The sequence below is a fragment of the Gobio gobio genome (genome assembly GCF_949357685.1).
Source record: "Gobio gobio genome assembly, chromosome: 21".
Lineage (NCBI taxonomy): Eukaryota > Metazoa > Chordata > Actinopteri > Cypriniformes > Gobionidae > Gobio > Gobio gobio.
In genome coordinates this window covers 20093726-20121015 of record NC_137117.1, presented here as the reverse complement: position 1 = coordinate 20121015, position 27290 = coordinate 20093726, and the positions used below count along the sequence as shown (strand labels likewise).

General features: G+C 39.9%; 2 protein-coding genes across 3 annotated transcripts; one reads left to right on the top strand and one right to left on the bottom strand.

Annotated features, from left to right (window-relative positions):
• Window positions 1-867: 867 nt before the first annotated feature.
• asxl1 (ASXL transcriptional regulator 1) lies at window positions 868-16340 on the top strand. The gene is given in 13 exon segments (XM_079802373.1): window positions 868-1069; window positions 5098-5181; window positions 5184-5185; window positions 5487-5604; window positions 6314-6467; window positions 7643-7716; window positions 8531-8615; window positions 9215-9334; window positions 11428-11594; window positions 11700-11796; window positions 11918-12023; window positions 12150-13062; window positions 13181-16340. Coding segments are annotated over 13 exon segments (4995 nt in total). The 5' UTR covers window positions 868-1012; the 3' UTR covers window positions 16199-16340.
• Window positions 16341-17550: 1210 nt separating this feature from the next.
• pcmtd2a (protein-L-isoaspartate (D-aspartate) O-methyltransferase domain containing 2a) lies at window positions 17551-26577 on the bottom strand. Of its 2 annotated transcripts, none has more exons than XM_079802375.1 (6): window positions 26418-26577; window positions 20237-20550; window positions 19710-19812; window positions 19444-19615; window positions 19216-19339; window positions 17551-18669 (listed from the first exon to the last, which is right to left on the bottom strand). In XM_079802375.1, exons 2-6 carry the CDS (start codon window positions 20541-20543, stop codon window positions 18242-18244), a joined length of 1134 nt encoding a protein of 377 aa, XP_079658501.1. In that variant the 5' UTR covers window positions 20544-20550; window positions 26418-26577; the 3' UTR covers window positions 17551-18241. The 2 variants fall into 2 exon arrangements, with proteins under 2 accessions (XP_079658501.1, XP_079658500.1); XM_079802374.1 differs by having other exon boundaries at window positions 26277-26550.
• Window positions 26578-27290: the final 713 nt, after the last annotated feature.

Below are 27290 nucleotides of genomic sequence, written 5' to 3'. Positions count from 1 at the left end.
GCCTTTCAAAATAAAAGTCCAGGGGTTGCAAATGCACTTTAGTAACTAATTTAAGCAAGTCGTCTTAACCCATTTAATACATCTGGTAACATTCATGATAAAAAAAAAAAACTTTACAATCAACTATAAATGGAAGATTTTTATATGACTGGTGTAAACTGACACATAATCAGAGCTGTTTAATTAAAGTTTCCACTTTGAAAGATAATTCTGTCAAAGCTCCATAAAAGGAAACATGTAACACATAATACAGTTTCCATATTTGAAACATAATTATTATTTAATTATAACGCTTATCCAATTAGGTAACAATTATTATATGTTTCCAGTTCATCCACAGGACCTTGACATTTTTTCATTTTCTTTGCTGTATTTTACTTTAAATAACGCTTTAATACGTCTGAGCGCGTTTTATGTAGGAGACATCCATAAGGAAAAAATAATAATACAAATAATTCTAGTGTTTTTATATATGTGTCTTGCTGCCTAATATGAATCACGTCTGATCTCGCCGCACATAACAATGGGAGTGGCCTCATCCCGTCAGATGCGTCAGATGAGCCGCGGCTGTAGGAGCGTCTGAAGAAGAGGGGGATGGGGAGAATTGTTTTTGTGTTGCATTCCTGCAGTGTGTTTGACCTTTGACCTCATTGTTGTGTTCTCCTCGTCTTGCATTCCAAAGTGAGGATTTCCTGCAGTATGCCAAAAGCTGCTGGGGCTCGCCTGTTCTGCGCCCTGTCTGTGTTTACCACTATCTGACCAGTGAGACGTTACAAAAAAAACCTCCCTGGAGTCTGGACCACCACCGCTGCTGCAACAACCGATCGCTTTATTGGCAAACCGTTTCACGGAAACGCGTGAGAGTTTAAACGGAACGACTACGCAAGTAGTAGAGGTGAAAAGGAATCAAAGACCCTTTTGGTGTTGCAGCTAGCCTAGCACGCTAGCAGGCTTGCCGTTTATCACGCACACGTTTCATATCCGCTGCAGAAATCCGCACCCGCGCGACAACATGAAGGACAAACAGAAGAGAAAGAAGGAGCGCACGTGGGCAGAGGCAGCTCGTATGGTAATATATTAATATTTTTGTGAATTTTATAGTGGTTTAATTCCTGTGCGTAGGGTTAGGGGTGTTGTGCGAGAGCCTCGAACAAAGCTGTGTCGCGCTGGGCTCGAGCTGTTGTCGGGTTGGACACATTCAGGCGCCACCGCTGCTGTTTGTGTATCTATAGACAGTGTGTGATGTTTCATAACCCGGCCTTTACATTTACGTTGACTTAATACACGGTGCCTGTGTTTACATTGACAACATAAGTATTACATTTCTAGTGTCCCATTTGAATGAAAGATCCCTTGCTGGTAGCCTAGCGTATTAGCAGCTCTGCCTGTTTGACCCTTTGTTTGCAGGGGCTGCTTTCAGCGAGCTGAATAAAATGCTGAAAATACTCAGAGTGGGATCTTTGCCTGTTATTATAGACCAGTTTTAACAAATGTGTGTCTTGGTTACTCATTTGTGCTTCTTGTTTGTTTTAAGCAGCAGCTGAGATAGTAGGCCATAATTCTGTTTTATCCAGTTCGTAATCAATTGACCTCCTTTGTTAGTTATGGATACGAAAATTAAATTTATCAGGAGCATTGAGTATGTTAATGTTTTGTATTTGTATACCGTTACAAAACGAATAAGTTAGTCTCTTATCGTGTTAAGACACAATAGCTATGCATCTGCTATTATGATAAGAGGGTTTCTCCTTTATTCTCCACAGTGGTGGTCCATGGGTGTATTAAATTGTTCAGTAGTGCATATATTATTACATGTTAAATGTGAATTACACATACTGCAGTTCATGCTTCTGAGAAGATGCTTGTTTTATATGATCTGCATCTTCATGGTTTCTTTGTTGCATTTGGTGCAAATTATATGGAAAACGTGTCTAATATTGTTGCAAAGACTGGCATTTAAGATATATATATATATATATATATATATATATATATATATATATATATATTATATTATAGACCTTCAGCTTAGGTTTGATATAAACAGCTTTAGTAGAAACAGAACTGTATGTTGTGAGACTGTACCAAATAAAATAAAATACTCTCCCTTATCAGACCTTATGTTAGAAACGGTGTCGCAGGCAAAATCCACCCGTGCACCTGAATTCATAAGCGTTTTTGGTTTATTTTGATACATTTTGTATGGTTAATCATTATGTCTGCCTGGTCTTTGTCTACTTTTCTAGGTGATCATAACAGCTTCCACTCTTGAATTTGATCCACCCAAACAGACCAGACAATCTTTGAATTTGGTAATTTCTGCTGTTTGGTTTATGGCTAGTTTGAGATTAAGCTCGAGAAAGGTTGGATGAAGCTACAGACATGATATCTGGTAAGAGTAGATCTCAACTCAAGTGTTGTCGTTTTGGGCGGGGATCCCATGTGCTAGACAACCACTGTTTTTATCATTTACTATGATTATGTATGTCACAGTTTAGAACCTGTAATTCATATTAAATGTGATGCCAAATCTGAATAAAAACACATCTAATATCAGATGTCTGTTTTACTTTTAGTATTGTTGATGATCAAAATCCGAGAATATTATCAACTCAACTTATACCAACTAAACAAATATCAGGACTGTGGACTCTTTTGCAGGTAGCCCACACAGTGATTGAGCTTTGGGAAGCAGGTATGGGCATGTCTGTATACCAGGAAGAGTAGTCACCTACCAGCTCCTCGCCTTTAGTAATGGGACAGGACAGGCCCTCTGGGAGATGCGGGCACAAGGGTACACTCAAAACCAAATCTACTGAATACTTTGAATGCAATTAATGGAACTGAATGGAATTTAAGTTCCTTTAATTATAGGACGATCAGGTCTTTTAAACGATTTAGTTGTATGAGTGATTAAGGAGCATCAAAGAGCATTGCAGCATTATGTAATGACTTTGAAACAAAGCAGCCATTTGAAATGGCAGCTTTGGGAGTCAGATGCAACCAGATACTTAGGCTCAAGGCCAATGTATATCAGATCATCTTGGTGATACACTTGGTTGCAATAGGAAATGTGTAGCAGGCCACCTATTTTAGTGTTTCTGGTCATTCACAATGGTTCCTTCGGGTGACCGTTATGGTGTATAGCTGTTTTTGGTGTGTTTAAAAACATGATTTGGTTTTCATTAGTCCTGATGCTAGATGTGGTTTGTTTTTTGTGGCTGTTTTAATATTGCATACTCTGGTAAAGGATGTTATGTTTTTGGGAACGAGAGAAACGTCACAGACTTAAATGAGCTTCAGAGTCATTTCGTGCCACGAGGTGTTTGTAACTTTAACCCCTTGCCTAGTCTGTTGTGTATTTATACCGTATGATGATTGTTCGATCTTTCAGATTTAGTCTTAGCTAGTTCTCACAAGATATTTGTCCAGTGCTTCAGACATCTCCAGATCTGTATCTTAAAGTTGGCATAAAATGAAAATTCACTATATCTGTTTTGTAAATGCATGTTATTGATCTTATTGTGAACTCTTCATCCATGCATGTTCCAGTTTTTTTTAAAAAGACCGCATAATTTTCAGTCAGTCATAATTTGATGTTCCATCAAAATGGCAGACTTCTTTAATGATTTTATCTGCCTCTTCTTACAATGGACTGCAAGATTGCATTCAGATGTACCTCCATCCAGTCAACAACCGATGGATAGTAGTACTCTCCCTACATTTTTCACTTAGCTGCATGTCAGTACTTAAGAAGAGATCTGTCACTACTTCCATTTCATCATAATTTCAAGAATACTAAGCCACACATTTTGAAATGCATACATGTTAGGAATAGTGTCTGCTTTATGAATTATTGTAGTGCATAATATTACTCAATATCAGCTGGAGTGAGAGGAATAGAGACCAGGCTGGCACAATGCACAACTCAACAGAAGCAGTGCATAAATGTGCCGCGCCTTTCAATTGCATTACAGACACACGAGCATTGGTGCCTTTTCAGGACTGTGTTATAAATAACTAGGAAGTTTGTCTTGACATTGGCCTAGTAGTTCTCACAGCTTGACGTTTTTTGCGCCTGCTTCCTTGCAGGAAGTGCACCTGGTGTTTTATAATTTAATTTAGTAGTGCATATTTCTTTCATGGCTTGTGCTCTTCCATTTCCTGTTTCAATGTCCTTGGTTCTACATTCAGCTGAGCAGTGCTCACTGCTTCCCATTTTAACAACCAAGTGGTTAGAAGGTTACCTGCTCTTGTGCACCAGAACAGGGTTGAAATGATTTGCTCCGTATCAATGGGGAGAGAAATGTTAATATGGTATTGTTATGATTAATGCACCCTTCCCCCATTCCACATTTTCTGTGAATAATGTTCTTCCTTCACACATGCTACATAATTTTAGCTGTTAGTGTCTTTTTTTTTTCCTTCTACTTTTCATATAGACTAAAAGCCTGTCATGTACGTCTGGAATTACTCTGCTGTGTCAAGCGGCTGCAGTTCGATGTTATGCTTGCCGAAACATTGTGCAGAACCTCGGTAATATGGACCTAAAATAAGAATGCTGAGTGCTTCTGTTAAAACTGGCATGGTGGTCTTAAAATAAGTATGAATTGCTTGCTATGGTATTGTAATTGGCAAGGTGGGATATTGCTGTGCTTAAACTGTTAAGCAGATTTAACAGTAAAAACCCTCACTGAAAGGTTGTCTTTTTTGATTTATCCTCTTTAAATTGCTACTGCCTCCATACAGATACAGGTGGACGTCTTTGGCAGTCTCAGATCAACTGTTTTTGAGTCTCTTGTACCAAGTGTGTTTTTAAAATAAGTTAATATTCATTTTAAAAACCTCTCTGGATCATTCAGTTGCACTATGTCTGGCTGTTTTTGAATGTAATGTAAATATCCACATAGAAATGCATTTGATGGGGGTTGGATAAACCCAAAACCAGCCTAATTACACCGAAGGCCATTTAATAGACTAATCATACATTTAAAAATGTGTTGGTTTTTTTTCTTAAGTGTGAAAAAAGTCGAACTAAATAGTCATACTAAATTGAGAAGTTGTTGATCTAAATGTGCTTTGTTTGATCTCTTGCAGGTTCTGGAGAACTTTTCTGATGCCCCAATGACACCCAAACAGATTCTGCATGTCATCCAAACAAAGGGGCTGAAAGAAATGAGGTCTGGTATAAATAATTCATAAACATAAATGTACTGTGTTTCTGTTTTGAGCCGTGATATGAACAAGGAAACGCATCTAAAGCATGCATGAGTGCTTTTTCTTTATACTGTCCATTGACTGGCTTTATTGGAGTATCTTTATAATGGGATATTTTGTGTTTCTCTTTTTCTCAAAACATTTTCTCCCCAAAATAGAAGGTAAGATGAATTTACTGCTCTATATGTTCCATCTTTACCATTAGCAGTTTAATCTTTCTTACTTGAGTGAGACTTATACGTTTCTACCCCTCTTTCATCCTCCCTCAGCGGCACAGCTCCACTGGCCTGCCTGGTCACCATGCTCCACTCTCAGGTCAGAGGAGACAGAGTGAAGAACAGTATTTTCTTCAAGCTGCCTGGACGGATGAGTCTGTTTACCCTAAAGGTAGAGAATCTGTGAAACCTTCTAGCATTCTTTCTATGCTTCAACCACTTTCAGTCTGGTTTTCAGGGTTCCTACACAGTTTGGAAAAATATGGAATTTGTTTTGAGTAATTTCCAGGTCTGGATAAGGATGGAAAATTAATTGTTTCTAGACAATTGCATGTATTCAGTTTTCTAAAATATGAAATTAAGAATTTCTAAATAAATAAATGTTTATTAAAAGGAGAGTGTTTTCCTGGCAAAAAGTTTAGTGATTGTCAAATACAACTCAATGAATTCATGGCACACATTTTCATGATCATATGTGAGTCTCTCTTGAACTTCACTAAAAGAATGTTTTTTTTTTCTTTCAAATGCCACTCAAAACAGCAACCGATAAAGGAGCAAACTATCATCTTAATCAAACTGATGTATCAGAGGTGAATATGTGCTATCACTTCATGAACCAATAAAAAAATACGAAAAATAGAAATATTTACAGATGACCGTACTATATACCAAATAGAAAGCTGAAAAAATCCCGTTTGAACCATTTGTTAAATATGGTCTACAAAAACAAAGAGGTTTGGAAATTTGAGTCTAGAAAAGTATGGAATTTTGAAATAGAAAATGTGTAGGAACCCTGTGTTTAGCTACTGGATTATGATTCTAATACTCGCATAGAAAAAGCTACATGTCCTGTGTCTGTATGTACCCAATGACGTCTACAGAAAAATGCACTTCAGTGGACAAAGAGCTCAACAGCGAATGAGTCTGGAGATGGTACTGGCACTCCAACAGCATCCACCACAGCAACAGTTGAAGGAGCAGAGCAGGAAAGCTGTGATTCCACAGAGACGGCTGCTGCTAGTGGTGAAAATGATGGTGTGTGGACTTCATTCTTCAAATTTTTTTCCCCCCCAGAATTGATTCATTCAGCCTCTTTTCCAGTAAGTGGAACAGGCTTATAAATTAAGGAAGCGTATAAAAGAGCTGAAAAGTAGAGGCCCCATCTTTTCATTTTTAAGAAAAGCTTTGATTCAAAATGGTGATGAGCATTAAATACCCTGAGCTTAAGAAGCATGTAGTGCCTGAGAGACATTGATTTCTTTTTTGCTTTGGATGTGTGTGTTGCCATGGATACTGCAGCACATGACGCATCCAGCAGTGACCTAGATGAGAGTGGTTTAGAACATGTATTTGTGTGTGGCGTGAAAAAATACATTCAATATTATGCCTGGAAATGACAATGTATTTCACATTTGCTCTGTTTTACATGTTTGTGTGAAGAGGAATTCTTTTTGTCCTTGGTAGATGTGGTTTGATGTTATTTTGAAGCCTGATGATTCTAGACATTGACTGTATTTACTATTATCCCATTTAAAATGCATTTTCCATAATTAAATATAAATCTTATGGCATCTATTATTCTTCTGCACAAGGCAATAAAAAAGTATATATATTTTTGGAATAGAATATTTGCATACCTATTGCAAAGTATATGCTGAATACTACCTATCATTAATTATAAATTGTATGTGAACGTTTAATATGGTTGCATCATATTGTATATCTTTTATTTTTCTCAGGAAGTAGCTGCCATTCGTATAGGGTTCCAATGGGTTCTTAAAATGTCTAACATTTGATCAAATTCACTAAAAGTCTTATAAAATGGTATAACACAAGTCTTAATTATCATTTTAAGGTGTGTTAAATTTGGGAAAAGAAAGACGGGGATCAGCATACAGCCTAATATGATTATTCCCCTTCCCATTACCAAACAATCAGCCAATAATAAGGGACTCGGAAGTGTTCACCTTATGCCCATGTCATGTGTTGGTGAATAACCAATAAGAAATTGCAGTGAATTACTGATTAAATTAAAAATGTTTTACTGCTGTTTGTTGTAGTAAGATACTAATTATTGAATCTAGTCTTTCTAATGAGTAACTATAAGTAGAAACACTCTCTTCTTTTTTTTTTTCTCTATCACATTAACACAAATTGTTGAGGTAAAATTATTGATGGATGTTCTGCTCGTTTCCTCCTCTGTGTTCTAGCCTCTGTGGACGAGACTTCCTCCAGTGCCTCTTGCTCCACAGAACCACAGACCAGACTCAGTCGCTCCTCACAGGTACCTGCAGTGCCTAACTTCACCTTTACAATGAACCATCACCATCATAACTAATTTTTAACATGCAGGGCCCTCCAAGCATGGATTTCCATCTCACCATCATCCTTATGCACGGCACTCAACTCCTCTTCAGATCACTAGTTATGCCAGGAAGGCAGATAAATACATGACGTCAGTATGTGAAAATGAGTCATTAGTGAAGTGCAGAAAGTTGACGTTATGAGTCAGATCAAGAAAACCCCACAGATAACACTGACAACATCAGTCATGACTCATGACAAAGGCGTTTTGTTCTGTTTGCGAATCGTTTAGGTCAGGGATTTCTTGATTTTAATATATCAGATAATTTGCTTGGTTGATCATTTTCAGTAAATGCAGTACATGTGTGTTGTGATTTTAAGCACTGACTCCACAAGAAACTCCAGTGCTAATCAACAGATTTTGAAACTTATTACTGCCTTCATGCTTTTTTCCTCTCATTTGCATAAAGTTGAACGTTTTCTGCATAAAGCTGAAGTTCGATGCTCTTACCACTTGTTAATCCCTCAATCCCCTGCTCAGGCCAGCTGCTCAGCTCCCATAGAGAATGAACTGAAAATGCCCACTCATCTCCAGGACAGTTACACCCTGTCTTTTCCTTTTGTTTTCTTTGTACCTGCATACATTTTTTTTTTTAAATAATCCTAACAACATTCTCAAATGTTAGCAGACATTACATTTCCATTTAAATTCTCCTCTTAGCATGCTGTTATCTTCCATTTCTGCGGAGGACCCGTGTATATGTGCTCATGATTATTTCTCCCATCTCTTACAGTCAGGGAGACAGAGGAAGAAAGCTGTGATGATGCCCCGTGTAGTGCTCACTCCTCTCAAGGTCAACGGTGAACACGTCCCATCAGGTTATAATAGCTCTTTTTCTTGTTCACTTTTTTCACCCCCCTCTTCTTTCTGTATTTCCCCACCCCCCACTCTGCAGTGGTTTGTATACCTGCTTCCTCTGACTGTGGATGCTCTTTATCTGAGTGGCCTGACAGTGTTTGTAATTTTACACATTGACACACTCTAATCATTTATAGTGCCGTCTCCTCAAGGGCTGTTTTCCCACAGTTCCCTCCTGTTGACAGCCGCCTCCTCTTTTTCTTGGTTAACTTTGCACTAAAAACAGCATCTTTTCTTGAAGCCACTGACATTTTTGTCACTTGAACGTCAATACCCCTCAGTGTGAAAGCAGTGTTTCTGGTTTGTCCTGTCAGCCCTGCTCTGTTCCCCTTGGATATCTGCTTTGCATTTGTGCCTTAGAGATATCCATTCACCCCTCTTCCTCTTTGTCTCTGTGCCTTGGGATATCCGTCCCTTTGACTTTTTGTGTTTCACGCACATGCCTGTCACTTTGGCCTCTTTAGTGCCACTAGCCTTCATGCCTCAGCTGCCCTACCCACACTCACTCGTTCTCAGAGAGTCTCACCAGCCTCCATCCTCCCCCCACCTTTACCCTCAGGAGCAGCGGGGAGGCGCAGGGAAGGCTCTAGGGGGGGTCCAGGCCCTACTCTCCGTACCCGCTCCGAGCTGGGCTGGAAACGCACCCAGCACTTCAAGAGCATACGTGGTCTTCGTTCAGGTACAGAGGATGAAAACCAAGGACCCCCATGTATTAATTACTTCCCATAAGCCCCTTGCTCACCAATGTCCCCCACAACATCAATAATTAACTTCTTCCCAGGTATTACACTGAGTGAGTGTATAGCTAACAAGTTTGTGTTAATCTAATGAAAATGTTTCAGTCTTTATTTTACTCACTTTATTCCCAGTCAGTTATTTCTAACCAGCAATTAAGGCCATTTAGTTTCATCATTTACTATTTGCAGTGGATGGGTGCATGCAAAAAAATATTGTGTAGAATGTTTGTTTGTTTTTGTCCTGATGCTATTGAATGAAGGGCATAGGTTGCTATGTGACTCTTTTGTCATCCTGGTTTCTCGACGTGCATAATTGTGAAATTTACTTAACTGATTAAGCTTCTAAAATTAAAGGGACCGATATCTGTGTATATAAGTTGGGAATCCAATGTTTATTCCTTTGCTTCAGCTCATTTTATTGCTTTTACCTGAGTGTAAATGGGACAAACTCATAGAAACCTGACCTGACCTGACTTTCAAACCTCATTAGTCTAGCAGAGGTCAAACCATGGTTTTGTCTTTTGCTAATTTTTTTTGTCAGTGTTTGTGTCAGTGTACCTTGTTTTGTTCTGTAGACTCTGGCTAAGATAATTTCACTGTAGACTTGTTTTATAGCGTGCTTATGTCCATTATGATTTTGGTTAATTGTAGGGCGGGGCGCACATTTTTTTTCGATTAATAATTTTTTTTTTAGTGTGGTTTATTCAAAATCGATTCTCAAAGGCAATGAATTGATTTCTTTTCTTTTTTTTTCATATTTATTTCCGCAAACATTAAACATAAGATTAACGTAAATCTAATTACTAGTCTTGTCCACTAGATGTCACCCTCTTATTTGCCTTGCACGATGTTACAAAGGAGTGAGAGGTGCGCGGCCTGCCATTCATTTATTTATTTATTCATTAATTCAGTGCTTAAATGGTGGCTTCTGGTGCGTTGTCGCCGTTTGTATTGCTGAGGTGAAATGCTGTAGTGATGCTACAAATTTGCGGAACCGTTTGATGAGACATCACCCAGACGTTGCAACACCCCCACAGCTGAGCGCACAACCGCTAAAAATAGATCACATGCATGCGAATGCTTGCCTTGCATTATGATCCTTGTATTAAACTTGAGCGTTCACTTAAGCACGTCTATAGACAGCGCAAGACCAATAATTAAAACCTAATAGCTTATATTATAAACAGATTTCCTCAAATAAAAGGCATTGTTGTTCGTTACCACGGCAACCACTTGTGTCCAGGTATGAACATGCTTCTTGTGTATGAAAAGTAACTGCACACATGACAACTGTAAAAACCGCAAGAAAAGCTTGTCGTGTACTGAAAATTGTTGAAAATCATCCAATATCCTTTTTATGTTTTAGAATAAATATATCTAAATATACTTAAAAACAAAATTGTATAATATACTTCTCTGATTAATTTTTGAGCACCGTTGCACCAAAATTGTATTGTATTTAACATTTTATGCATTTGAAATGTAGAGATGGGTTCTGTTTTAATGTACCCAAGTGTACCTAAAATTAAAAAAGAGTTTAATATACAGGTTTGTGGCTCTTAATTTCTTTTTAATTACTCACTTGTAAACTTATGTTCACTGTTCTTTTTTTATAAACATAGTATTTGTATTAAATCTATATTCATTGAGTTGAATCGAGAATCCAATCAAGAATCGAAATCGAATCGATTTGAGCTTGCTAATCTAATTGGAACATCTGAATCGATACCCAGCCCTAGTTAATTGCAGCATTAGCTGATGTAATGTTCACCTAATAATAATGTAAAAGCGGTGTGGATTGATCAATGGCTCATGTAAACTTAAAATAAGACTCGTTATTGCTGCTATAACACCCTCCGATTATACAGATTTACAAGCACTTCATATATTTATATGTATTATACACAAAATATATGTGAATCTAAACCAGAGTCCGCTATTAAGATATTACTTAAATATGTCCCTTCTGTGCACACATTCTTAGGTCTCATGAAGAAATGTTCTTATGTGTCTAATGTAAGACTGTATTTTGCAGGTCCCATGAAAAGGAATCGAGGAGGAGTGGAGGTGGATTTTGAGACTCCTGGCTCCATCCTGGTCAACACCAACATTCGTGCTCTCATCAACACACGCACCTTTGCTGCTTTTCCCTCTCACTCCCAGCAGCAACTCCTCCAGCTTTTACCAGAGGTGGACAGACAGGTATAATTCTTAAAGACTTACAGAATTCTTTTTTTTTTTAATGGTTACAATTGTATAAATGTTCTTTTTTTTTTCTCACCCAATTTTCATTCTTGTAATGCATAGGTTGGCCCCGATGGCCTTGCTCGGCTAAGCAGCTCGGCCCTTAATAATGAATTTTTCACTCATGCCTCTCAGAGCTGGAAAGAGCGTCTAGCTGAGGGTGAGTCTTTTACTATTGTCCTGTAATATATGAAAATATGACAGAAACTGACCAAGACAAGTGGCTTTAGGCAATTTACTATATTGGTGGATAAAGTGGAAATATTTTTACATTCTTGAAGGCGAGTTCACTCATGAGATGCAGGTCCGCTTCAGGCAAGAGATGGAAAAAGAGAAGAAAGTAGAAGCATGGAAAGAGAAGTTCTTTGAGGAGTACCATGGCCAAAGGTTCAAAAGGCTCTTTTTTTTTTTTCTTTTTTTTTTTTAATTTCAGAATTATTACTTAAGCTGCTTAAGGTGATTTATTAATGTTGATGTTGAATTAAAATATCTTATTCTGTTTTTTTTTTTTAGGTCTGGCTTGACAAGAGAAGAGTCCTTAAAGCTCACAATGAGCGATGCTGGAGATGTTGCCGGTGCAGTCCTAGACTCTGATTCTGCTACAGTGGCTACACCCAAGAGGCGAAGTGTTGGAAGAAGACGCAGGGAAGGCCGTATCAGACGCCGTTCACGGGCTGACCTCAGACGTAGAGCTCGCCGTTCACTTTGCAAAAATACAACGGCAGCTGTACCTCCAGCAGAAACAACAGAGAGCACTGCAACTCCAGATGTTGTGCCATCAGTTGAATCACCAGTCCCTGAAGCAAGAGCAGTTCAGGAAGAGGTGGTCCTCCAAACAGATATTGGACTGGAAGCTCCAGAAGAGAACCTCTCTGCAGAGGCAGTCCCCTCCCCCGTTCCTGTACCCACGCCGCCTCCAGAATCCACAAGTTCAACCTGCGATGAACCAGAAGCCTCCGCACGGCTGTTGCCTGAAGTACCTGAACCAGCTGTTGCATCCACCTCCTCTCCTTCCTCTTCCTCCTCTTCGACGTCATCATCATCATCACCTTCTTCCTCTCCCTCCTCTGCCTCAGACAGACAGACTTTTGCCGCAAGCTCAGACTCCTCTTCTTCCTCTTCCTCCTCCACTGCTGCTGTTGCCACCGACCCGCTGGATGATGGGGCTTCAGTCATTACCACTGGCACAGCAGGCACTGGCGCAAGCAGCAGGGAGAGCAGCCCCGCAGCCAGTCCCGCCACATCAAGTCCGGCAATTCAGCTCAAGGAGCAGAAGAGGAGGCCAGACGAGTCCCAGGCCTTCACCAGCTTTCCCGAGAAAAGGGCGCGGCTGGATGAGCGTCAGTCCTTTCGTAACACAGTTGACTGTGTGCACTCAGAAAAGCCACAACCTACAACAGAGGAGCCCAAGGTCCCGCCAATCCGGGTATGTTGGACATCTTTTTTTCTTATTAGACTTTTGTAAACCTCTATGTAGTTGAAAACAATCTCCATGAATGTAAACCTTATCTCATATGCATGTTTCTCTTCTACCCACTCCCTAGATACAGCTCTCCCGGATCAAACCGCCCTGGGTCAAGGGGCCGCCAACGTACCAAATCTGTCCCCGCATCGTCCCCCCCAACGAAGGGTCGCGGCGCTCTGGGACAGGGGCGCGCACCCTGGCGGACATCAAGGCCCGTGCACAACAAGCCCGTGCCCAGCGAGAAGCCGCTGCTGCTGTTGCAGCCTCTGGGGATGGGGGAGGGCCTGGGGGGAGCGGCCCGGGGGGTGGTACTGGGATACCGGATCGCTCCAGCGGGAGGCGTTCGAGAGAGCACCCAGGTCCCGTTGAACCAGGAGGAGGAGGAGGAGGAGGACGACGAGGAGGAGGAAGAGTTGATTTGGAGGAGCAGGAATCGCCTGCGAGCTCTCATTCGTCTGGAGCACAACTACAGCTGTCCAGTGTAGATTCAGCAGACAGGCCTCAAACCTCCACCCCACTGACTGAACCCTCTCCCTCCTCTGTGTCTTCAAACCCATCTCTACCAACATCAGAGTCTCCGAAAACACTCACGCTATCGCCACCTGCAACCGACAGTCCTGCTTCCCAGGACCAGGTGGAGGAGATTTGTGGTGTGGAAGAGGTGACTGCCTGCCCAAGCGATAAAACCTCTGAGCAGACCTTAGACACCCCAGTGCCTACGCCAAGTGAACCTGAGTCTTTTTGTAGTCACCAAGAGGGGAGAGGTGAGGATGAGTCCAGTGAGAGTAGAACGACTACTCCTGTTTGCACCTCAGTATCAAATGATGCCATTTCTTTAGTGCCCACCTCTATACCAGACTCGCTGCCAAGATTTGGTGCCCAGGGTGTGGATGTCATCAGGACCTTGGCAGCTTCTTCTCAACCCTGGGATGGTGAAAAGAATGGTGGTGAGCTTCACCCAGGGAAAACTGGAGTTATCCAGCATGGCTCAGACTTGAAAATACCCAAAGAGACATTTGTTACAGCCCGAAATGGATGGGTAGAAAGTAGTAAAGAGCGTTCCATGAGAGAGGGGATGCTACAAGAACATAGGAATGGAGGGAGTGATGCTGATGGCAAATATGAATCAGGCTCTCTACCTTGTCTACCAAGTGATGCTGGCGAGGAAGACACTGGAGCACACAGTGATTCAACAGAGACGGCATCTGACTTTGAAAATGAAACTCCAGAGGATGAATCCGTGGATTGGCATGGAACCCAGATGAATAGTAACGGCATGCATGCTCAGAATACAAAGTCACAGAATCAACCTGTCATCCAGACCTCAATTCGACTGACTTCATCAATATTGAATCCTCCTCAGCACCAGCAACCAGTCATACAGGCCCATATATCCAATCCCAACCATACCCCAACTGTCATTCAGGCTCGCTTCCCTAATGGTATGCCAAACCAGCCAGTCATTCATTCCCACAAGCAGCATACAATTCATCCCCATGCTATAAACCATGCTCAGGAACAGATTACCACTGCACCCTCACAAGCCCAAGTGCAAGCTTACCTGGCACAGGCAGAGAGGGACCAAAGCAGAAATCTACAGCTAAATGATAATGGCAATGGTGCAAAGCTGTTCGTTTCAACAGAGGATGACACCAAACCTCTAAACAGAGGTCCTGGAGAAGATTTTGTTTTTAAAAATTCTGCAGGTCCTCCAGTTGGCAGAAGAGTTCAAGGTTCATCTCGACTAGTTTCCTCTGTAGAGGCCAACAACCCTCTTGTCACCCAACTTCTTCAAGGCAGCCTACCCTTAGAGAAGGTCTTACCCCAGCCTCACTCAGTCAGCAAGCTGGAAATTAATCGACTTCCAGGTTCCCCTGCAGGTAACTCAGCCAGTCGTCAACCTCCAAGAAATCTGGGACCACGTTTTAGAGGCCCGTCTGAGTCAGGAGGAGAAACTGGTGTCTCTGACTTCCAACAAAAATCCCCATCCGTTCGAGTGTCTCCTGGACCTGGTCGAAACTTTGGTTCATCCCCACCGGGTTCTGCTCCATCTCGAATGGCATGTTTGTTTGAAGAAGCTAGCCCAAGAACCGCTCATGTTCAGTTTAGTTCTCAACAACCAGGTGGTGCAGTGCCCCCAGGAGCAGTACCGGTCATAACATCCCTTCCATCAAACTCCTCTGCTAGAACCTCAATGGACATGAACTCTCAGAATGCTCCAGTTTATGAATCCGCTGTCATTAAAGAGCACCCTGGACCTCTTCCTCCACGAGGTGAAACTCAGGAGAGGTCAGCTGGCTTTCAACAGCATCCTAACAATCTCTCCCAGTCCGTGTGCAGAACTGCACCTGATGCTCTCTCACCTCCACATGGCGACCTTTGTCCATCTGAGGTTGTACCTACTGTTAAGATTAATTGGCGCCCAAGCAAACCCCAACCACCTCAGCATCAGACATATCAGCAACAGCTCTCTCCTGTAGCTACAGTAAAGAATGAAGTCTCCTCACGCCCTTCGTGCCAACAAGCTCTGACCAAAAACTCACATGCTCCTATAAGTGGCAATACTTCTGTTGTAATAACCAAAAAGGAGCCTCTGGACAGTTTTCATGGAGGTGGTGGAGCTATGGAAGGACTGCTAAATATGGAAATGTCTCTTGTCAGAATGGCCAAAAAGGAACAAATCAAAAATCCATATGCCCGCCAAGCAGACACCTCCTCCCCTTCCTCATCTGTCTCCAGTCTCCCTTACCAGCTATATAGCAAGCTACCAAAACTGCAGCAGAGTGGTGGCAACGGAGGGTCCTCATCCAGCTTCAGTTACACAGCTAACGTGTCTGTGGTGGATGGCAGCGGCTTCTCCCGCAGTTTAGCTGATGGTGTGCTGCAGCTAAGGCCACGTGTGAGTGTCAGCAGTGGTGGAGGCCAGAGCGCCACTCTTAGCATTCAGGCATTTGCGGACAGTGCTGCAGAAGAAGTGGCTCTCAAGTGTTCCTGCCGACTTAAGGCTATGATCATGTGCCAGGGCTGTGGCGCTTTCTGCCACGACGATTGCATTGGCCCCTCGAAACTGTGCGTGTCATGTCTGGTCGTCAGATAGTTTGTTGCAGCTCCTCAAAACTGAGGCGACTGGTCAGAGCAAATACTTTGACCACTCCGGACAATTCTAGCCCCTTGCCAGTGGTTGGATACCACCGTAAATCTTGGACTCTTGTGAGCAAAGGATGAGGACACTGCAGTATTTAAACGGGCCAGTTTTTTTGTTGATGGGCCAGGCAATACAGTAGGGCTGGAATATTACTTGTAAGATAAAATTCAGTCTGTATTTTTGTTGCATATTTTTTCTATTGCTGTTATGATGGTGTTATTATTATTATATTATTATTATTATGATTACAATAATAATTATATTGTTATTATTATTGGTATTATTACGTGAATTTACATGGCACGGTCGATTGTAAATTGTGCCTTTTTTTTTTCTCCAACAAAACAGTTACCTCATCTACTTGACACCAGTCATCAGTTCAGTGTGAAAATGGTGGCGTTCCTTTTTGTTTTCTTCTCTTGATGCCTCTCTGTGAAGGGAGCTTTAGGAGAATTTTGTGTAATGTCTTGCAAAGAAATATTTTTTTAATCATTAAACAAGAAAATACATTTTTGTTCTTTTGTAAGTGCTTTCACTCTTCTTTTTGTTTCCATTTTTATTTTCTTATCCAAAGTGAAGTCCAGTCTGTACTTGGCGGTTAAGCACAGTATTCAAATCTAATAAAGCTGAAAGTGAGCGTATTTTCCTCTATTTGAACTTCTTTAACCAATGGTAAGGTGGGCTGAAGTTGTGTTGGGGTGGATTCAAAGAGTATCATGGTATTTGTTTCTACAGCTTGTGTAGCGATTTCTTTTAATGTCACCCATTTAGAAAATATTTGTCTCCAGCCCTCATATAATAATGCATTAAGTATGAGCCACACTTTTAGAAATCTAAATTATGCATTTATTCATTTAATCTGTCTTAAGTTTAGACTTTAATTTTGCATTAAATGGTTGCAGAGAGACTATGGTCTGAGTTTATTTATCAGAATACATGCATAATGCTTTGGTTTTTGTGTTTTCCAAACTCGTTTGAAAACTGCAAACTGATTCATACGTCAAAACAGTTTGGACCCTCTAGTCTTTGCTACATTTTTAGCACCTGATTAAACTGATACAAACTTTTATGTGCCACGTTCATATTTCATAAGCATGCTGATGCATTATAGTTTGTTGCATAACATTTTCATCTAACATTCCATACTTTTGCCTGATATTTCTAAGGTGAAGTGTTTTAGTCATGATATAGATATAAAAGTTTAATTTAAAAATGGTGAGTTATTCAATTCTACATCGCTTGACAGTGCACATCAGAGCATGACCACAATTCTGAGCACCAATTTATGACTGATTACACAACCATAGACTATACCTTTTATACTTTTAAACAGCAAAAATGCAAACGCAAAAGCCCTGAAAACAATACAAACCCAAGAACGTTTTAAATTGGCAAAACACCTTAGAAAAATCAGTCTTTTATCTTGAAATTCCCAAAAGTTTACTACACAGATTGTTGGACAATCAATTTTTTTTAAACGTGCCTTTGTATTTTCACACAATATAAGTGTATTTGAGGACATATAGACTTTTTTCTTTTTACAAATTCATACATCAGAAGAATATTTAGATTTTCACTTTTCATAGTAAATCTAAGAACAGAAACTAGATGGTATGTAACACACAAAACAAGTGAGACCACTGTATTTATGATTTAGTAAATTGTTAGCCATTGGTCTTGTATCTATTTGAAAAAGTCAGTCCACAAATTACATGAAACTTAGGTTAATCAATTCGTTTTCACTCTCTTTCTTGTTTCCATGTAAATGGTTAGCATTGTAGACCATGACTCCAGACTTAAAACCTTGGTGGAACCAAATGAGACATTTCCCTTCATAGATGATGTGTAAACTAACCGAAAAAAGGGTGGTGCAATTTCATGAGAAAGATTAACAGGATAATGCGAAGGTGGTTTACTAAAGAGCCATGGACTCTTAATGTGACAGTCTGTAATAGACTACCCAGCTACCCATCACTATGCACTGAAAGGAGAGGTCTACTTCTCTCTGTAGTAAAGAAGATACATCTTGAGAGGCTCTGGCAAAGGCAGGCTGAGGATCCTCTCCCTTAAGAGGTTTACTGGAGTCTCTATCATCAAAACACTGCCTTCCTTCCTCCTCCCATTCTCTTCTTTCTCCTCTAGTTGCTCACAAACCCTTCTGCAGTCTTCATCTTCATCCTCATTGTCTGTGGATGACTGGTTGTTGTTGTTGTCCATGGGTCCGGGAATCAAGCGACTCATGAACAAATAACTATTGGTCAGAAGAGGGGTGTCGCGGTGCTCACGTTTCTGTTTAAAGTGATTTCTTCGCTTCAATCCAGTTCTCCGGGGGAGTGGCAAGGATCCAGACCCAGATTTCTTTAGAATGTGACGGATGGTGATGCGGGCCAAATCCTGAAGACTCCGCACCTCGAACATGGCAGCTGCGTTTTATTTTATTTTTTACTGAGTTTATACACGTACACAATTCTTCTTCTTATTATAATCTAAATATACTACCGTTCAAAAGTTTAGGTAAGATTTTATAATCTTTTTAAAAGAAGTCTCTTATGCTCACCAAGGCTGCATTATTTGATTAAAAATACAGTTAAAACATTAATATTGTGAAATATTATCATTAACTGTATATTTTAAAATGTAATTTACTGCTGTGGTGACAAAGCTGAAATTTTCAGCAACCATTACTCCAGTCTTCAGTGTCACATGATGAAATCATGTTAAAAACAGTTGTGCTGCTTAATATTTTTGTGGAAACTGATACGTTTTTTCAGGATACTTTGATGAATAGAAAGTTCCAAAAGAACAGCATTTACTTGTTTGACTGTCACTTTTGATCAATTTAATGCATCCTTGCTGAATAAAAGTATTTCTAATACTGTACCAAAAAAAACTATTATTAGGCTAAAAAAAATATATTATAGTTTAATCAGAACAATTTATGGGTACAAAAAATACAGCAGGTTACTTACGTAGGGACACTGCTCTCGGTTTGCCATTTTCCCTGTGTTTAGGGAGCACAAGTGGTGCGAAGGACACAGCAATTATCTTTCTTGTTTCCCATGCGTTATATCCTGTCCGGGTAATTTTAGTAAGCTAGAACAAATGAGAAATGCATAAACATATACATTTTACACTTGTATCTCCTGGATTACCTGAGACCAGATGCAAGATGTAAGATGTAAGATTGCTTTATTCACCTTTTCTTCCAGTGGCAGCACTAAGATTCCCCCAACCTTCAACAACTTCTTCATGTAGTCTTCATGGTCCCTCTGGACCCCTGCGCCACAATAAACTCTGTCATACTGCCTATTTTCTGGAGCAATCTCCAGACAGTTGCCCACTACAAAGGAGGGCTCACAGAACTCAAACCTAGACCAAAAAAATTAGAAATGTCAGTGTCCTACCCATCATTTTGAACACTTGACTTTCTACAAGTTTATTTTTAATACAAAAGTTACTACACCTGTCAAAACTATCATTCGTCTTGATGAAGAAGTCCAGCTTCTGATAAGCATATTCTATAACATCTTCATGCAATTCAACACCATGATTCACACCAAATGGACCTAAAAATATGACACAGAAAGTCATTGATCACATAGCAGGTATTATATTGTGTAGAAAATGTACTTTTGGGTGGATAGACCACCCAAAAAATGTAATTTCTATCATTATTTACTCACCCTCATGTTGTTTCAAACCTGTATGACTTTTCTGGAACACAAAAGAAGATATTTTGAAGAATGCAAACTGTTTCGCTTACCATTGATTTCCATTGTATGGACAAAACATACAATGGAAGTCAATGGGAAGCGAAACTGTTTGCTTACCAACATTCTCCAAAATATCTTCTTTTGTGTTCCCCAGAAGAAACTCGTACAGGTTTGGAATGACCTGAGGGTGAGCAAATGATGACAGAACTTTCTGTCAGAACTTGATCACTATCACTTTAAATGGAAATCAAATCAGTCAAATTCTCTATGAACCTACCCAGTATAAGTCCCACCATGGTGCTGAGGTAGCCTGTGCCACTGCCTAGGTTAAGAAAAGACAGGCCAGGCTGCAGGTCTAAAGCCTCCATCACCTCGGAGTAGATACAGGGTGCCGAAAGGTGGATGTTGCCGTGTCTCCAGGCCAGATCCTTGTAGGCACTGTCGCGGAATTCTTCCAGATAGTAGTCAGCACGATCAATGGCTCTGAAGGCATGTTCGACCAGATCAGAGCGAATGTACTGGGCATCTTTCAGGTTGTCAATCAACTCGTCATTGTCCTCGCCGGCACTGACCGCACCTCCCATTTTGGCTCTTTGTTTGGGGGAAAACAGACAAGATGAAAATGAAAGACAAGTATAACCGAAGAAGGCACACAAGAAACATACTTCCTGTTGATTAAAAACAACTTTAAATTGATCAACAACTACTTTCCTCTGTCTATAACAGTGGTTCACAACTGTTTTTTCTTGAGGAAAGTGGTGCCCCAACACAGTACCCGAAAAGATTAACATACAAAAGTAAATAAAAATATATTTCAAACACTGAAATATATTAATATTACCATGGTATTATACTACGGGGCTGATGAATGCTTGAATCTGATTGGTTGACGAATGTTCTAAGGTGTGTAATTATTTTCAGGGAAACGCACTCTAAAGTAGTTCCAGGCAGGTCTTGACCACATTACAGTTCCATATCACTTAGCCAAATGATTTCATTTATTTCAAAGGTCCTTACAGTCTACAACAGCAAAAGAAACAAAACCCACAACGACCAAAGACCTAGCAAATACAGCGCATCCAGAAAGAATTCACAGCGCTTCACTTTTTTCACATTTTGTTATGTTGCAGCCTTATTCCAAAATGGATTAAAATCATTATTTTCCTCAAAATTCTACAAACAATACCCTATAATGACAACATGAAAGAAGTTTGTTTGAAATCTTTGCAAATGTATTTTTAAAAAATTTGTAAAAGTCGCATGTACATACGCATTCACCGCCTTTGCTCAATACTTTGTTATAGCACCTTTGGCACCAATTACAGCCTCAAGTCTTTTTGAGTATGATGCTACAAGCTTGGCACACCTATTTTTGGGCAGTTTCTCCCATTCTTCTTTACAGGACCTCTCAAGCTCCATCAGGTTGGATGGGGAGCGTCGGTGTACAGCCATTTTTAGATCTCTCCAGAGAAGTTCAAACGGGTTCAAGTCTGGGCTCTGGCTGGGCCTGGAGCAGGTTTTCATCAAGGATGTCTCTATACATTGCTGCATTCATCTTTCCCTCGATCCTGACTAGTCTGCCAGTTCCTGCCGCTGAAAAACACAGCATGATGCTGCCACCACCAGGCTTCACTGTAGGAACGGTATTGGCCAGGTGATGAACGGTATGGTTTCCTCCAGACATGACGCTTGCCATTCAGGCCAAAGAGTTCAATCTTTGTTTCATCAGACCAGAGAATTTTGTTTCTCATGGTCTGAGAGTCCTTCAGGTGCCTTTTGGCAAACTCCAGGTGGGCTGTCATGTGCCATTTACTGAGAAGTGGCTTCCGTCTTACTCTACCATACAGGCCTGATTGGTGGAGTGCTGCCGAGATGGTTGTTCACACTAATTTATTAATAACTCAGCATTGTCTGTATTAAAGAGAAAATAATCACTTCATCCGATATTTAAAGTGAATAAAATAACCTTAACAGCCTACTTAATGGAGTTAAACAACTACTGAAGAACTTTCGTTCTCTCCCACCAGACTCTCACTCTCCCTGTGTGTAGGTGAGGTGCGTGGTGGATCAAACCACTGTGAGGCAAGAGGGGGACTCAAACACACATTTTTTTGCCTTTGTATTGTTTTACTACTTACACAATTATGTTAATTATATATTATTATATTTTCTACCATAAACAATGTGGTTTTTAAACATATCAATGTTTGAGGGGGACAAAACTCAGATGGGGGGTCCTGACCCCGGGATTTATGCTTATGGCTCTAGCTCTGTCACCATCGGGTTCTTTGTCACCTCCCTGACTAAGGCCCTTCTCCCCCGATCGCTCAGTTTGGCCGGGCGGCCAGCTCTAGGAAGAGTCCTGGTGGTTCCAAACTTCTTCCATTAAAGGATGACGGAGGCCACTGTGCTCATTGGGACCTACAATGCTGCAGAAATGTTTCTGTACCCTTCTCCAGACCTGTGCCTCGATACAACAGAGATGGTGGTCCAGTGGGTTAAACCATGGAACTGATACACAGAAGGTTGCTGGTTCGATCCCAGCGGTCACCACCAGTGTGTCCTTGAGCAAGGCACTTTACTCCATGTTGCTCCAGGAGTAAAGTCCCTGTAATAAGGTCCCTGTAAGTCGATTTGGATAAAAGCGTCTGCCAGATGCATAAATGTAAATGTAAATGTACAATCCTGTCTCGGAGGTCTACAGACAATTCCTTGGACTTCATGGCTTGGTTTGTGCTCTGACATGCACTGTTAACTGTGGGACCTTATATAGACAGGTGTGTGCCTTTCCAATCAACTGAATTTACCACAGGTGGACTCCAATCAAGTTATAGAAACATCTAAAGGATGATCAATGGAAGCAGGATGCACCTGAGCTCAGTGGCTGGCAGTCCGGCAACCATTGATTTTAGTCAGATTTTGTGTTTTGTGTTCGGCCCTCTCTAGCTCTGGCGAAGCTCATTTATTATTGTATATCTGTATGTATGATTATGTTCTTTTACATGATTGGTGTTTTAGAGAATTTTATCGTAGTTAAAGCATTCATATGGCTGTGATCATGACTGGTTGCTTACTGACACTTCGTGGACGCTCAATCCAGCCAGCTGCTGTAGGACAGCGAGTATAACGCATTCTCTATCACTCGCGCTTCATGGAAATTAGGTTTATCACAAATAGGAGGTTTATCACAAATAAAGTGTTGTGATCCCGACTGGTTGGTTATTGCTGCTTGCACTGTCCAGCCGGAATTGAGTGCTCTGAGTTTGACGTGTCAACTCACACTCTCATTCCAAGAAATTATTTTTCGTCACTCATGCTTGTAACAAAATAGGCCTAGCCGCAAACTCAAACGAATTTGGGCTGAACTCTTTCATCATGTAATGTTTTTCTATTTGGCTTTATACTTGAATAAATATATGTTATGTTCATTTTTGTGTATATATATATATATATATATATATATATATATATATATATATTTATATTTTTTTAATTGTTAATAGTTTTTGTAAATTTGAAAATACTGATAGTCTGTGCTCTGTAATTTTACAGTTTAAGTTGGCTATCTTTTATTGAATAATTAAAAAGCATTGCTGTAGTTTGTCTTGTAGCTGAAAATACTTAAAGCAATGAGAAAGATTCATGTTATTGAGATTAATTCACTTTTTAATAAACTATATTTCTGCATCTACCTTATTAAATAATATAAATGTTATTACATAATATAAATTAAGACTTACGAATTCACAATTAGAGCAGTATCCATACTAGTGTTGTAGTCAAGACCACCTAATCCAAGTCGAGACCAAGACCAATGTGTGTTGAGACCAAGGCAAGACCAAGACTTTGAGGGGTTGAGACCAAGACCAAACCAACACTCCTTAAATTCATAGAGATCCACATTACCACCTGAGAAATGACTTATAACTTATAATAAATGACTTATAATAAATATAATTAGAATAAGACACTATATAGAGCTGTTGCCAATCAAATGAAATCATTAACAACAAAATTCATCTTTGCGCTACAGAGGTGAAAGAAGATGCATCTGAATTGGTCAATTACAAATGCATAAATAATGTTGAGGATAATGTTTTTGGTTTTTTTAATGATTGAATGTTTGTTAAAGCAATATCATGTTTGCAGTCATGCTCAAATTTGTGAAGAAATAAGTTATTGATTGCATCTGAAGCAGTAAGTTTTACATCCAGCGAGAGTGATAGGGAATGCATTATACTCGCAGCAGCTGGCTGGATTGAGCATCCACGAAGTGTCAGACAGTAAGCAACCAGTCGTGATCACGGCCATATGACTGCTTTAACTACGATAAAATTCTCTAAAACACCAATCATGTAAAAGAACATAATCATAATATCAACAGATGCACAATAATAAATTAATGTAATTCGCCAGAGCTAGAAAGGGCCAAAGCCGAACACAAAATCTGACAAAAATCAATGGTTGCCGGACTGCCAGCCACTGAGCTCAGGTGCATCCTGCTTCCATTGATCATCCTTTAGATGTTTCTACAACTTGATTGGAGTCCACCTGTGGTAAATCAGACTGCCAGCTGCCACCACCCAGTGACAGGTCATGTGACCCGTCAGTGGCGGCTCCTGCCAGCCAGGTGAAGATTGAACCCCGACTGGAGTCGTGTTGTCAGTGCTACTCTCAGTTTATCAGTAAAATAGTTTAACAACTTAAAAGACATTTCTCATTAGCGAGGTAATAACGGTGCTGTTCTTGAGTAGATAAACTTAGAGCTAAACTCTGTTACTAGCTCAAAAATTATGTTTTGGAATTAGCAACGGAGGCTTTGGATGAGATGCGTAAGAAATTAGTCCAAAGCACAAGAGCGTTTTAAGGACAAAATCCTGACAAATGTCTGAAATACATCATCTGAACAATGTTTTGAGATGTGGTAACCACAGTATAAGCACAACATTTACTCTGGGCCGTTGAATTATTGAAAAATAATGCACACCCGTGGTCCGGATGTGCATTATTTTTCAATAATCCGTTTTACGTTGTGGCCGCATTACCTAATAATTATTTCTAATAATTCAACTGCCCGTCGTTGATTATTCCTCGCTTAACAGACCCAGTTATTTTTGTTGTTGTTTTTTTTACAATTTTAGTTATTCCACTACAGTTTACAAGTTAAAAGTTGAAAGAAATATCTTATGCTCACCAAGGCTGCATTTATTTAATAAAAAAAGAAGCCATTGCTCCAGTCTTCAGTGTCATATGATCCTTCAGAAATCATTCTAATATGCTGATGTTGCTGACTAGGTTTTTTTTTTTTTTTAAACAGAAAGGTCAAAAGAACAACATTGATTTAAAATAAGAATATTTTGTTAAATGCCTTTAATGTCACTTTTGAACAAATTAATAAGACTAAAATTATTAATTTCATCAGAAGAATCCAAATGACCCCAAACTTTTTAACATAAGTGTAATTTTAGTTAAATATCTCTTGAATTTTGAAGTTACCATTCTCTTGGCAGCCAATAATTGGCTGCATAAAACAAATTGTGGCTGACACAATGTGGTTATATTACGATTAGTTGCATATTATTGCACATCTTTGCATTTTGCATTGTTTTTATCCCAGCTGGTCCATTAACAGATCAGACAACAATTTGGATTGTGACCCACCTGTTGAAGAACCACTGTTTTACGAGATGAAGGACTGTATATATGGGCATTTCACTATTGTTCGACAACCAGAAATTCTCCAAATACATTTGGTAATCATTTATGTTCATAAGTTTAAGAATTCTGAATCGTTTTGCTTAAGAAGTGTGTTTTAGTTGTATTTTTATAAAATAAATGCCACTCTATAAGCTATTTTGTTATGAAGACACTTACATAAGTAGCCTTTGTCTTAAGTGTCCAAATAATTTTTGAGGCCACTGTACATGGTTCAGACCCAACAAAACAGCATTTTGTCCAGTTAACGGATGATGGCGCTGGGCTACACTACTGGAAAGTTAAAACTTCCCCAGAGACGCTGTGTAGAAACTGCAGATGTGAGGAATGTTACCACCAATCACCGCGCGCTCAAATGCAGCTGCGCCATTCGAACAAACGCATATTGTGCAGTGTTTTTGTTGAACATCCGGGTAGTTTCTCAAATAGAGTTAAATATGAAATAACACAAATAAACCCATTATTTTAAATCACGACCTGCCGCATTCTGCATGCGAGACTACATGTTATGCTCAGTGAAAATACACTAATAGAGTTTATAATTCTATAATCACGCCAATATCATACTATATAACATTGAGCACGACTCATAATGCGCTTACCTGCGAAAAGTAGTCAGAAATGAAGACAAAGACAGGAGAAATGGGGATGGACTGGATTTTGGGAAGAAACTCGTCACGGGAAACACCCCGACGACTTCACAGTCGACCGAGCTGAATCGTCTGACACCCTGAGACACGTACCCTGGCTATGGTCTGTTGACGATGTCCATTCGGTTAATTGTCTCCTGTTGTTTCTATGTCTCGGTTTCTCCCCATAAACGTTCACGACGAGCAGCGCTGGATGTAAACATTGGCCAGCTGACTCCGTGACGTCAAGCACACAAACAGAAATATGGGCCATAGAGCACATGGGTAGCTTCTGCACTACATTATTTTATGACATATTCATCAACACGAGAGTCTCCTTTTTTTTTACTCCTGTGAATAATTCTCAGTATTTTTAAATTCTGTTTAATTTCTGGGCACATAGCCAATTATTTATAATGACTATAACATCTCCCGTTGTTGCACAGGAGAAAAGATTGTTGTCGACCAGTAGAATGTCAACTTGTCCCACCATATGGGGTACGTTGTCACAAAGAAAGGAGCCTGCCATTAAACAGCAGGCTAACATACAGTAAAATAAATGTGCAACGTGACAACTAGGTGCAGTCTCTTCGAAAAATATTAAATTTTAAATCTACATGGAAGAAGTTAAAATACACACATTCAAAATTATGTTTTGGGGTTTTTTTTATATTTGACTTGAGTATTATCAATATTGCTTTTTAATATTGGGCTTAATATTAATCATGTCAAAATACAAAGACATATTTTATGTTTGCAAGTTATATTTTTATGTAGCCATGCAGCTGAGGAGAAATCGTGACAGAATCACTGCGTATCCAGCAGATGTCAGCCAAGTATCCTACTGAGAGAGTTTCATTTGTCTTTCATCTTTGGTCTGATAAATGTCAGATAATTCAAAATTAATGGGATTGATCAATATCATTGTTGGATCAAAGGCAAATACAAGCCTGGTTATAATAAATCGTCAGAAACCATCAGTTTTAA

Bases quoted from the DNA above. Each gene is read 5' to 3' on its own strand.
- pcmtd2a (XM_079802375.1), bottom strand. From the start codon at position 20,543: ATGGGAGGTGCGGTCAGTGCCGGCGAGGACAATGACGAGTTGATTGAC. The intron at 19,813-20,236 runs GTAGGTTCATAG...TCATATTTTTAG, and splicing joins CATGGTGGGACTTATACTGG to GTCCATTTGGTGTGAATCAT. The intron at 19,616-19,709 runs GTGTAGTAACTT...TTTTTGGTCTAG, and splicing joins ACGAATGATAGTTTTGACAG to GTTTGAGTTCTGTGAGCCCT.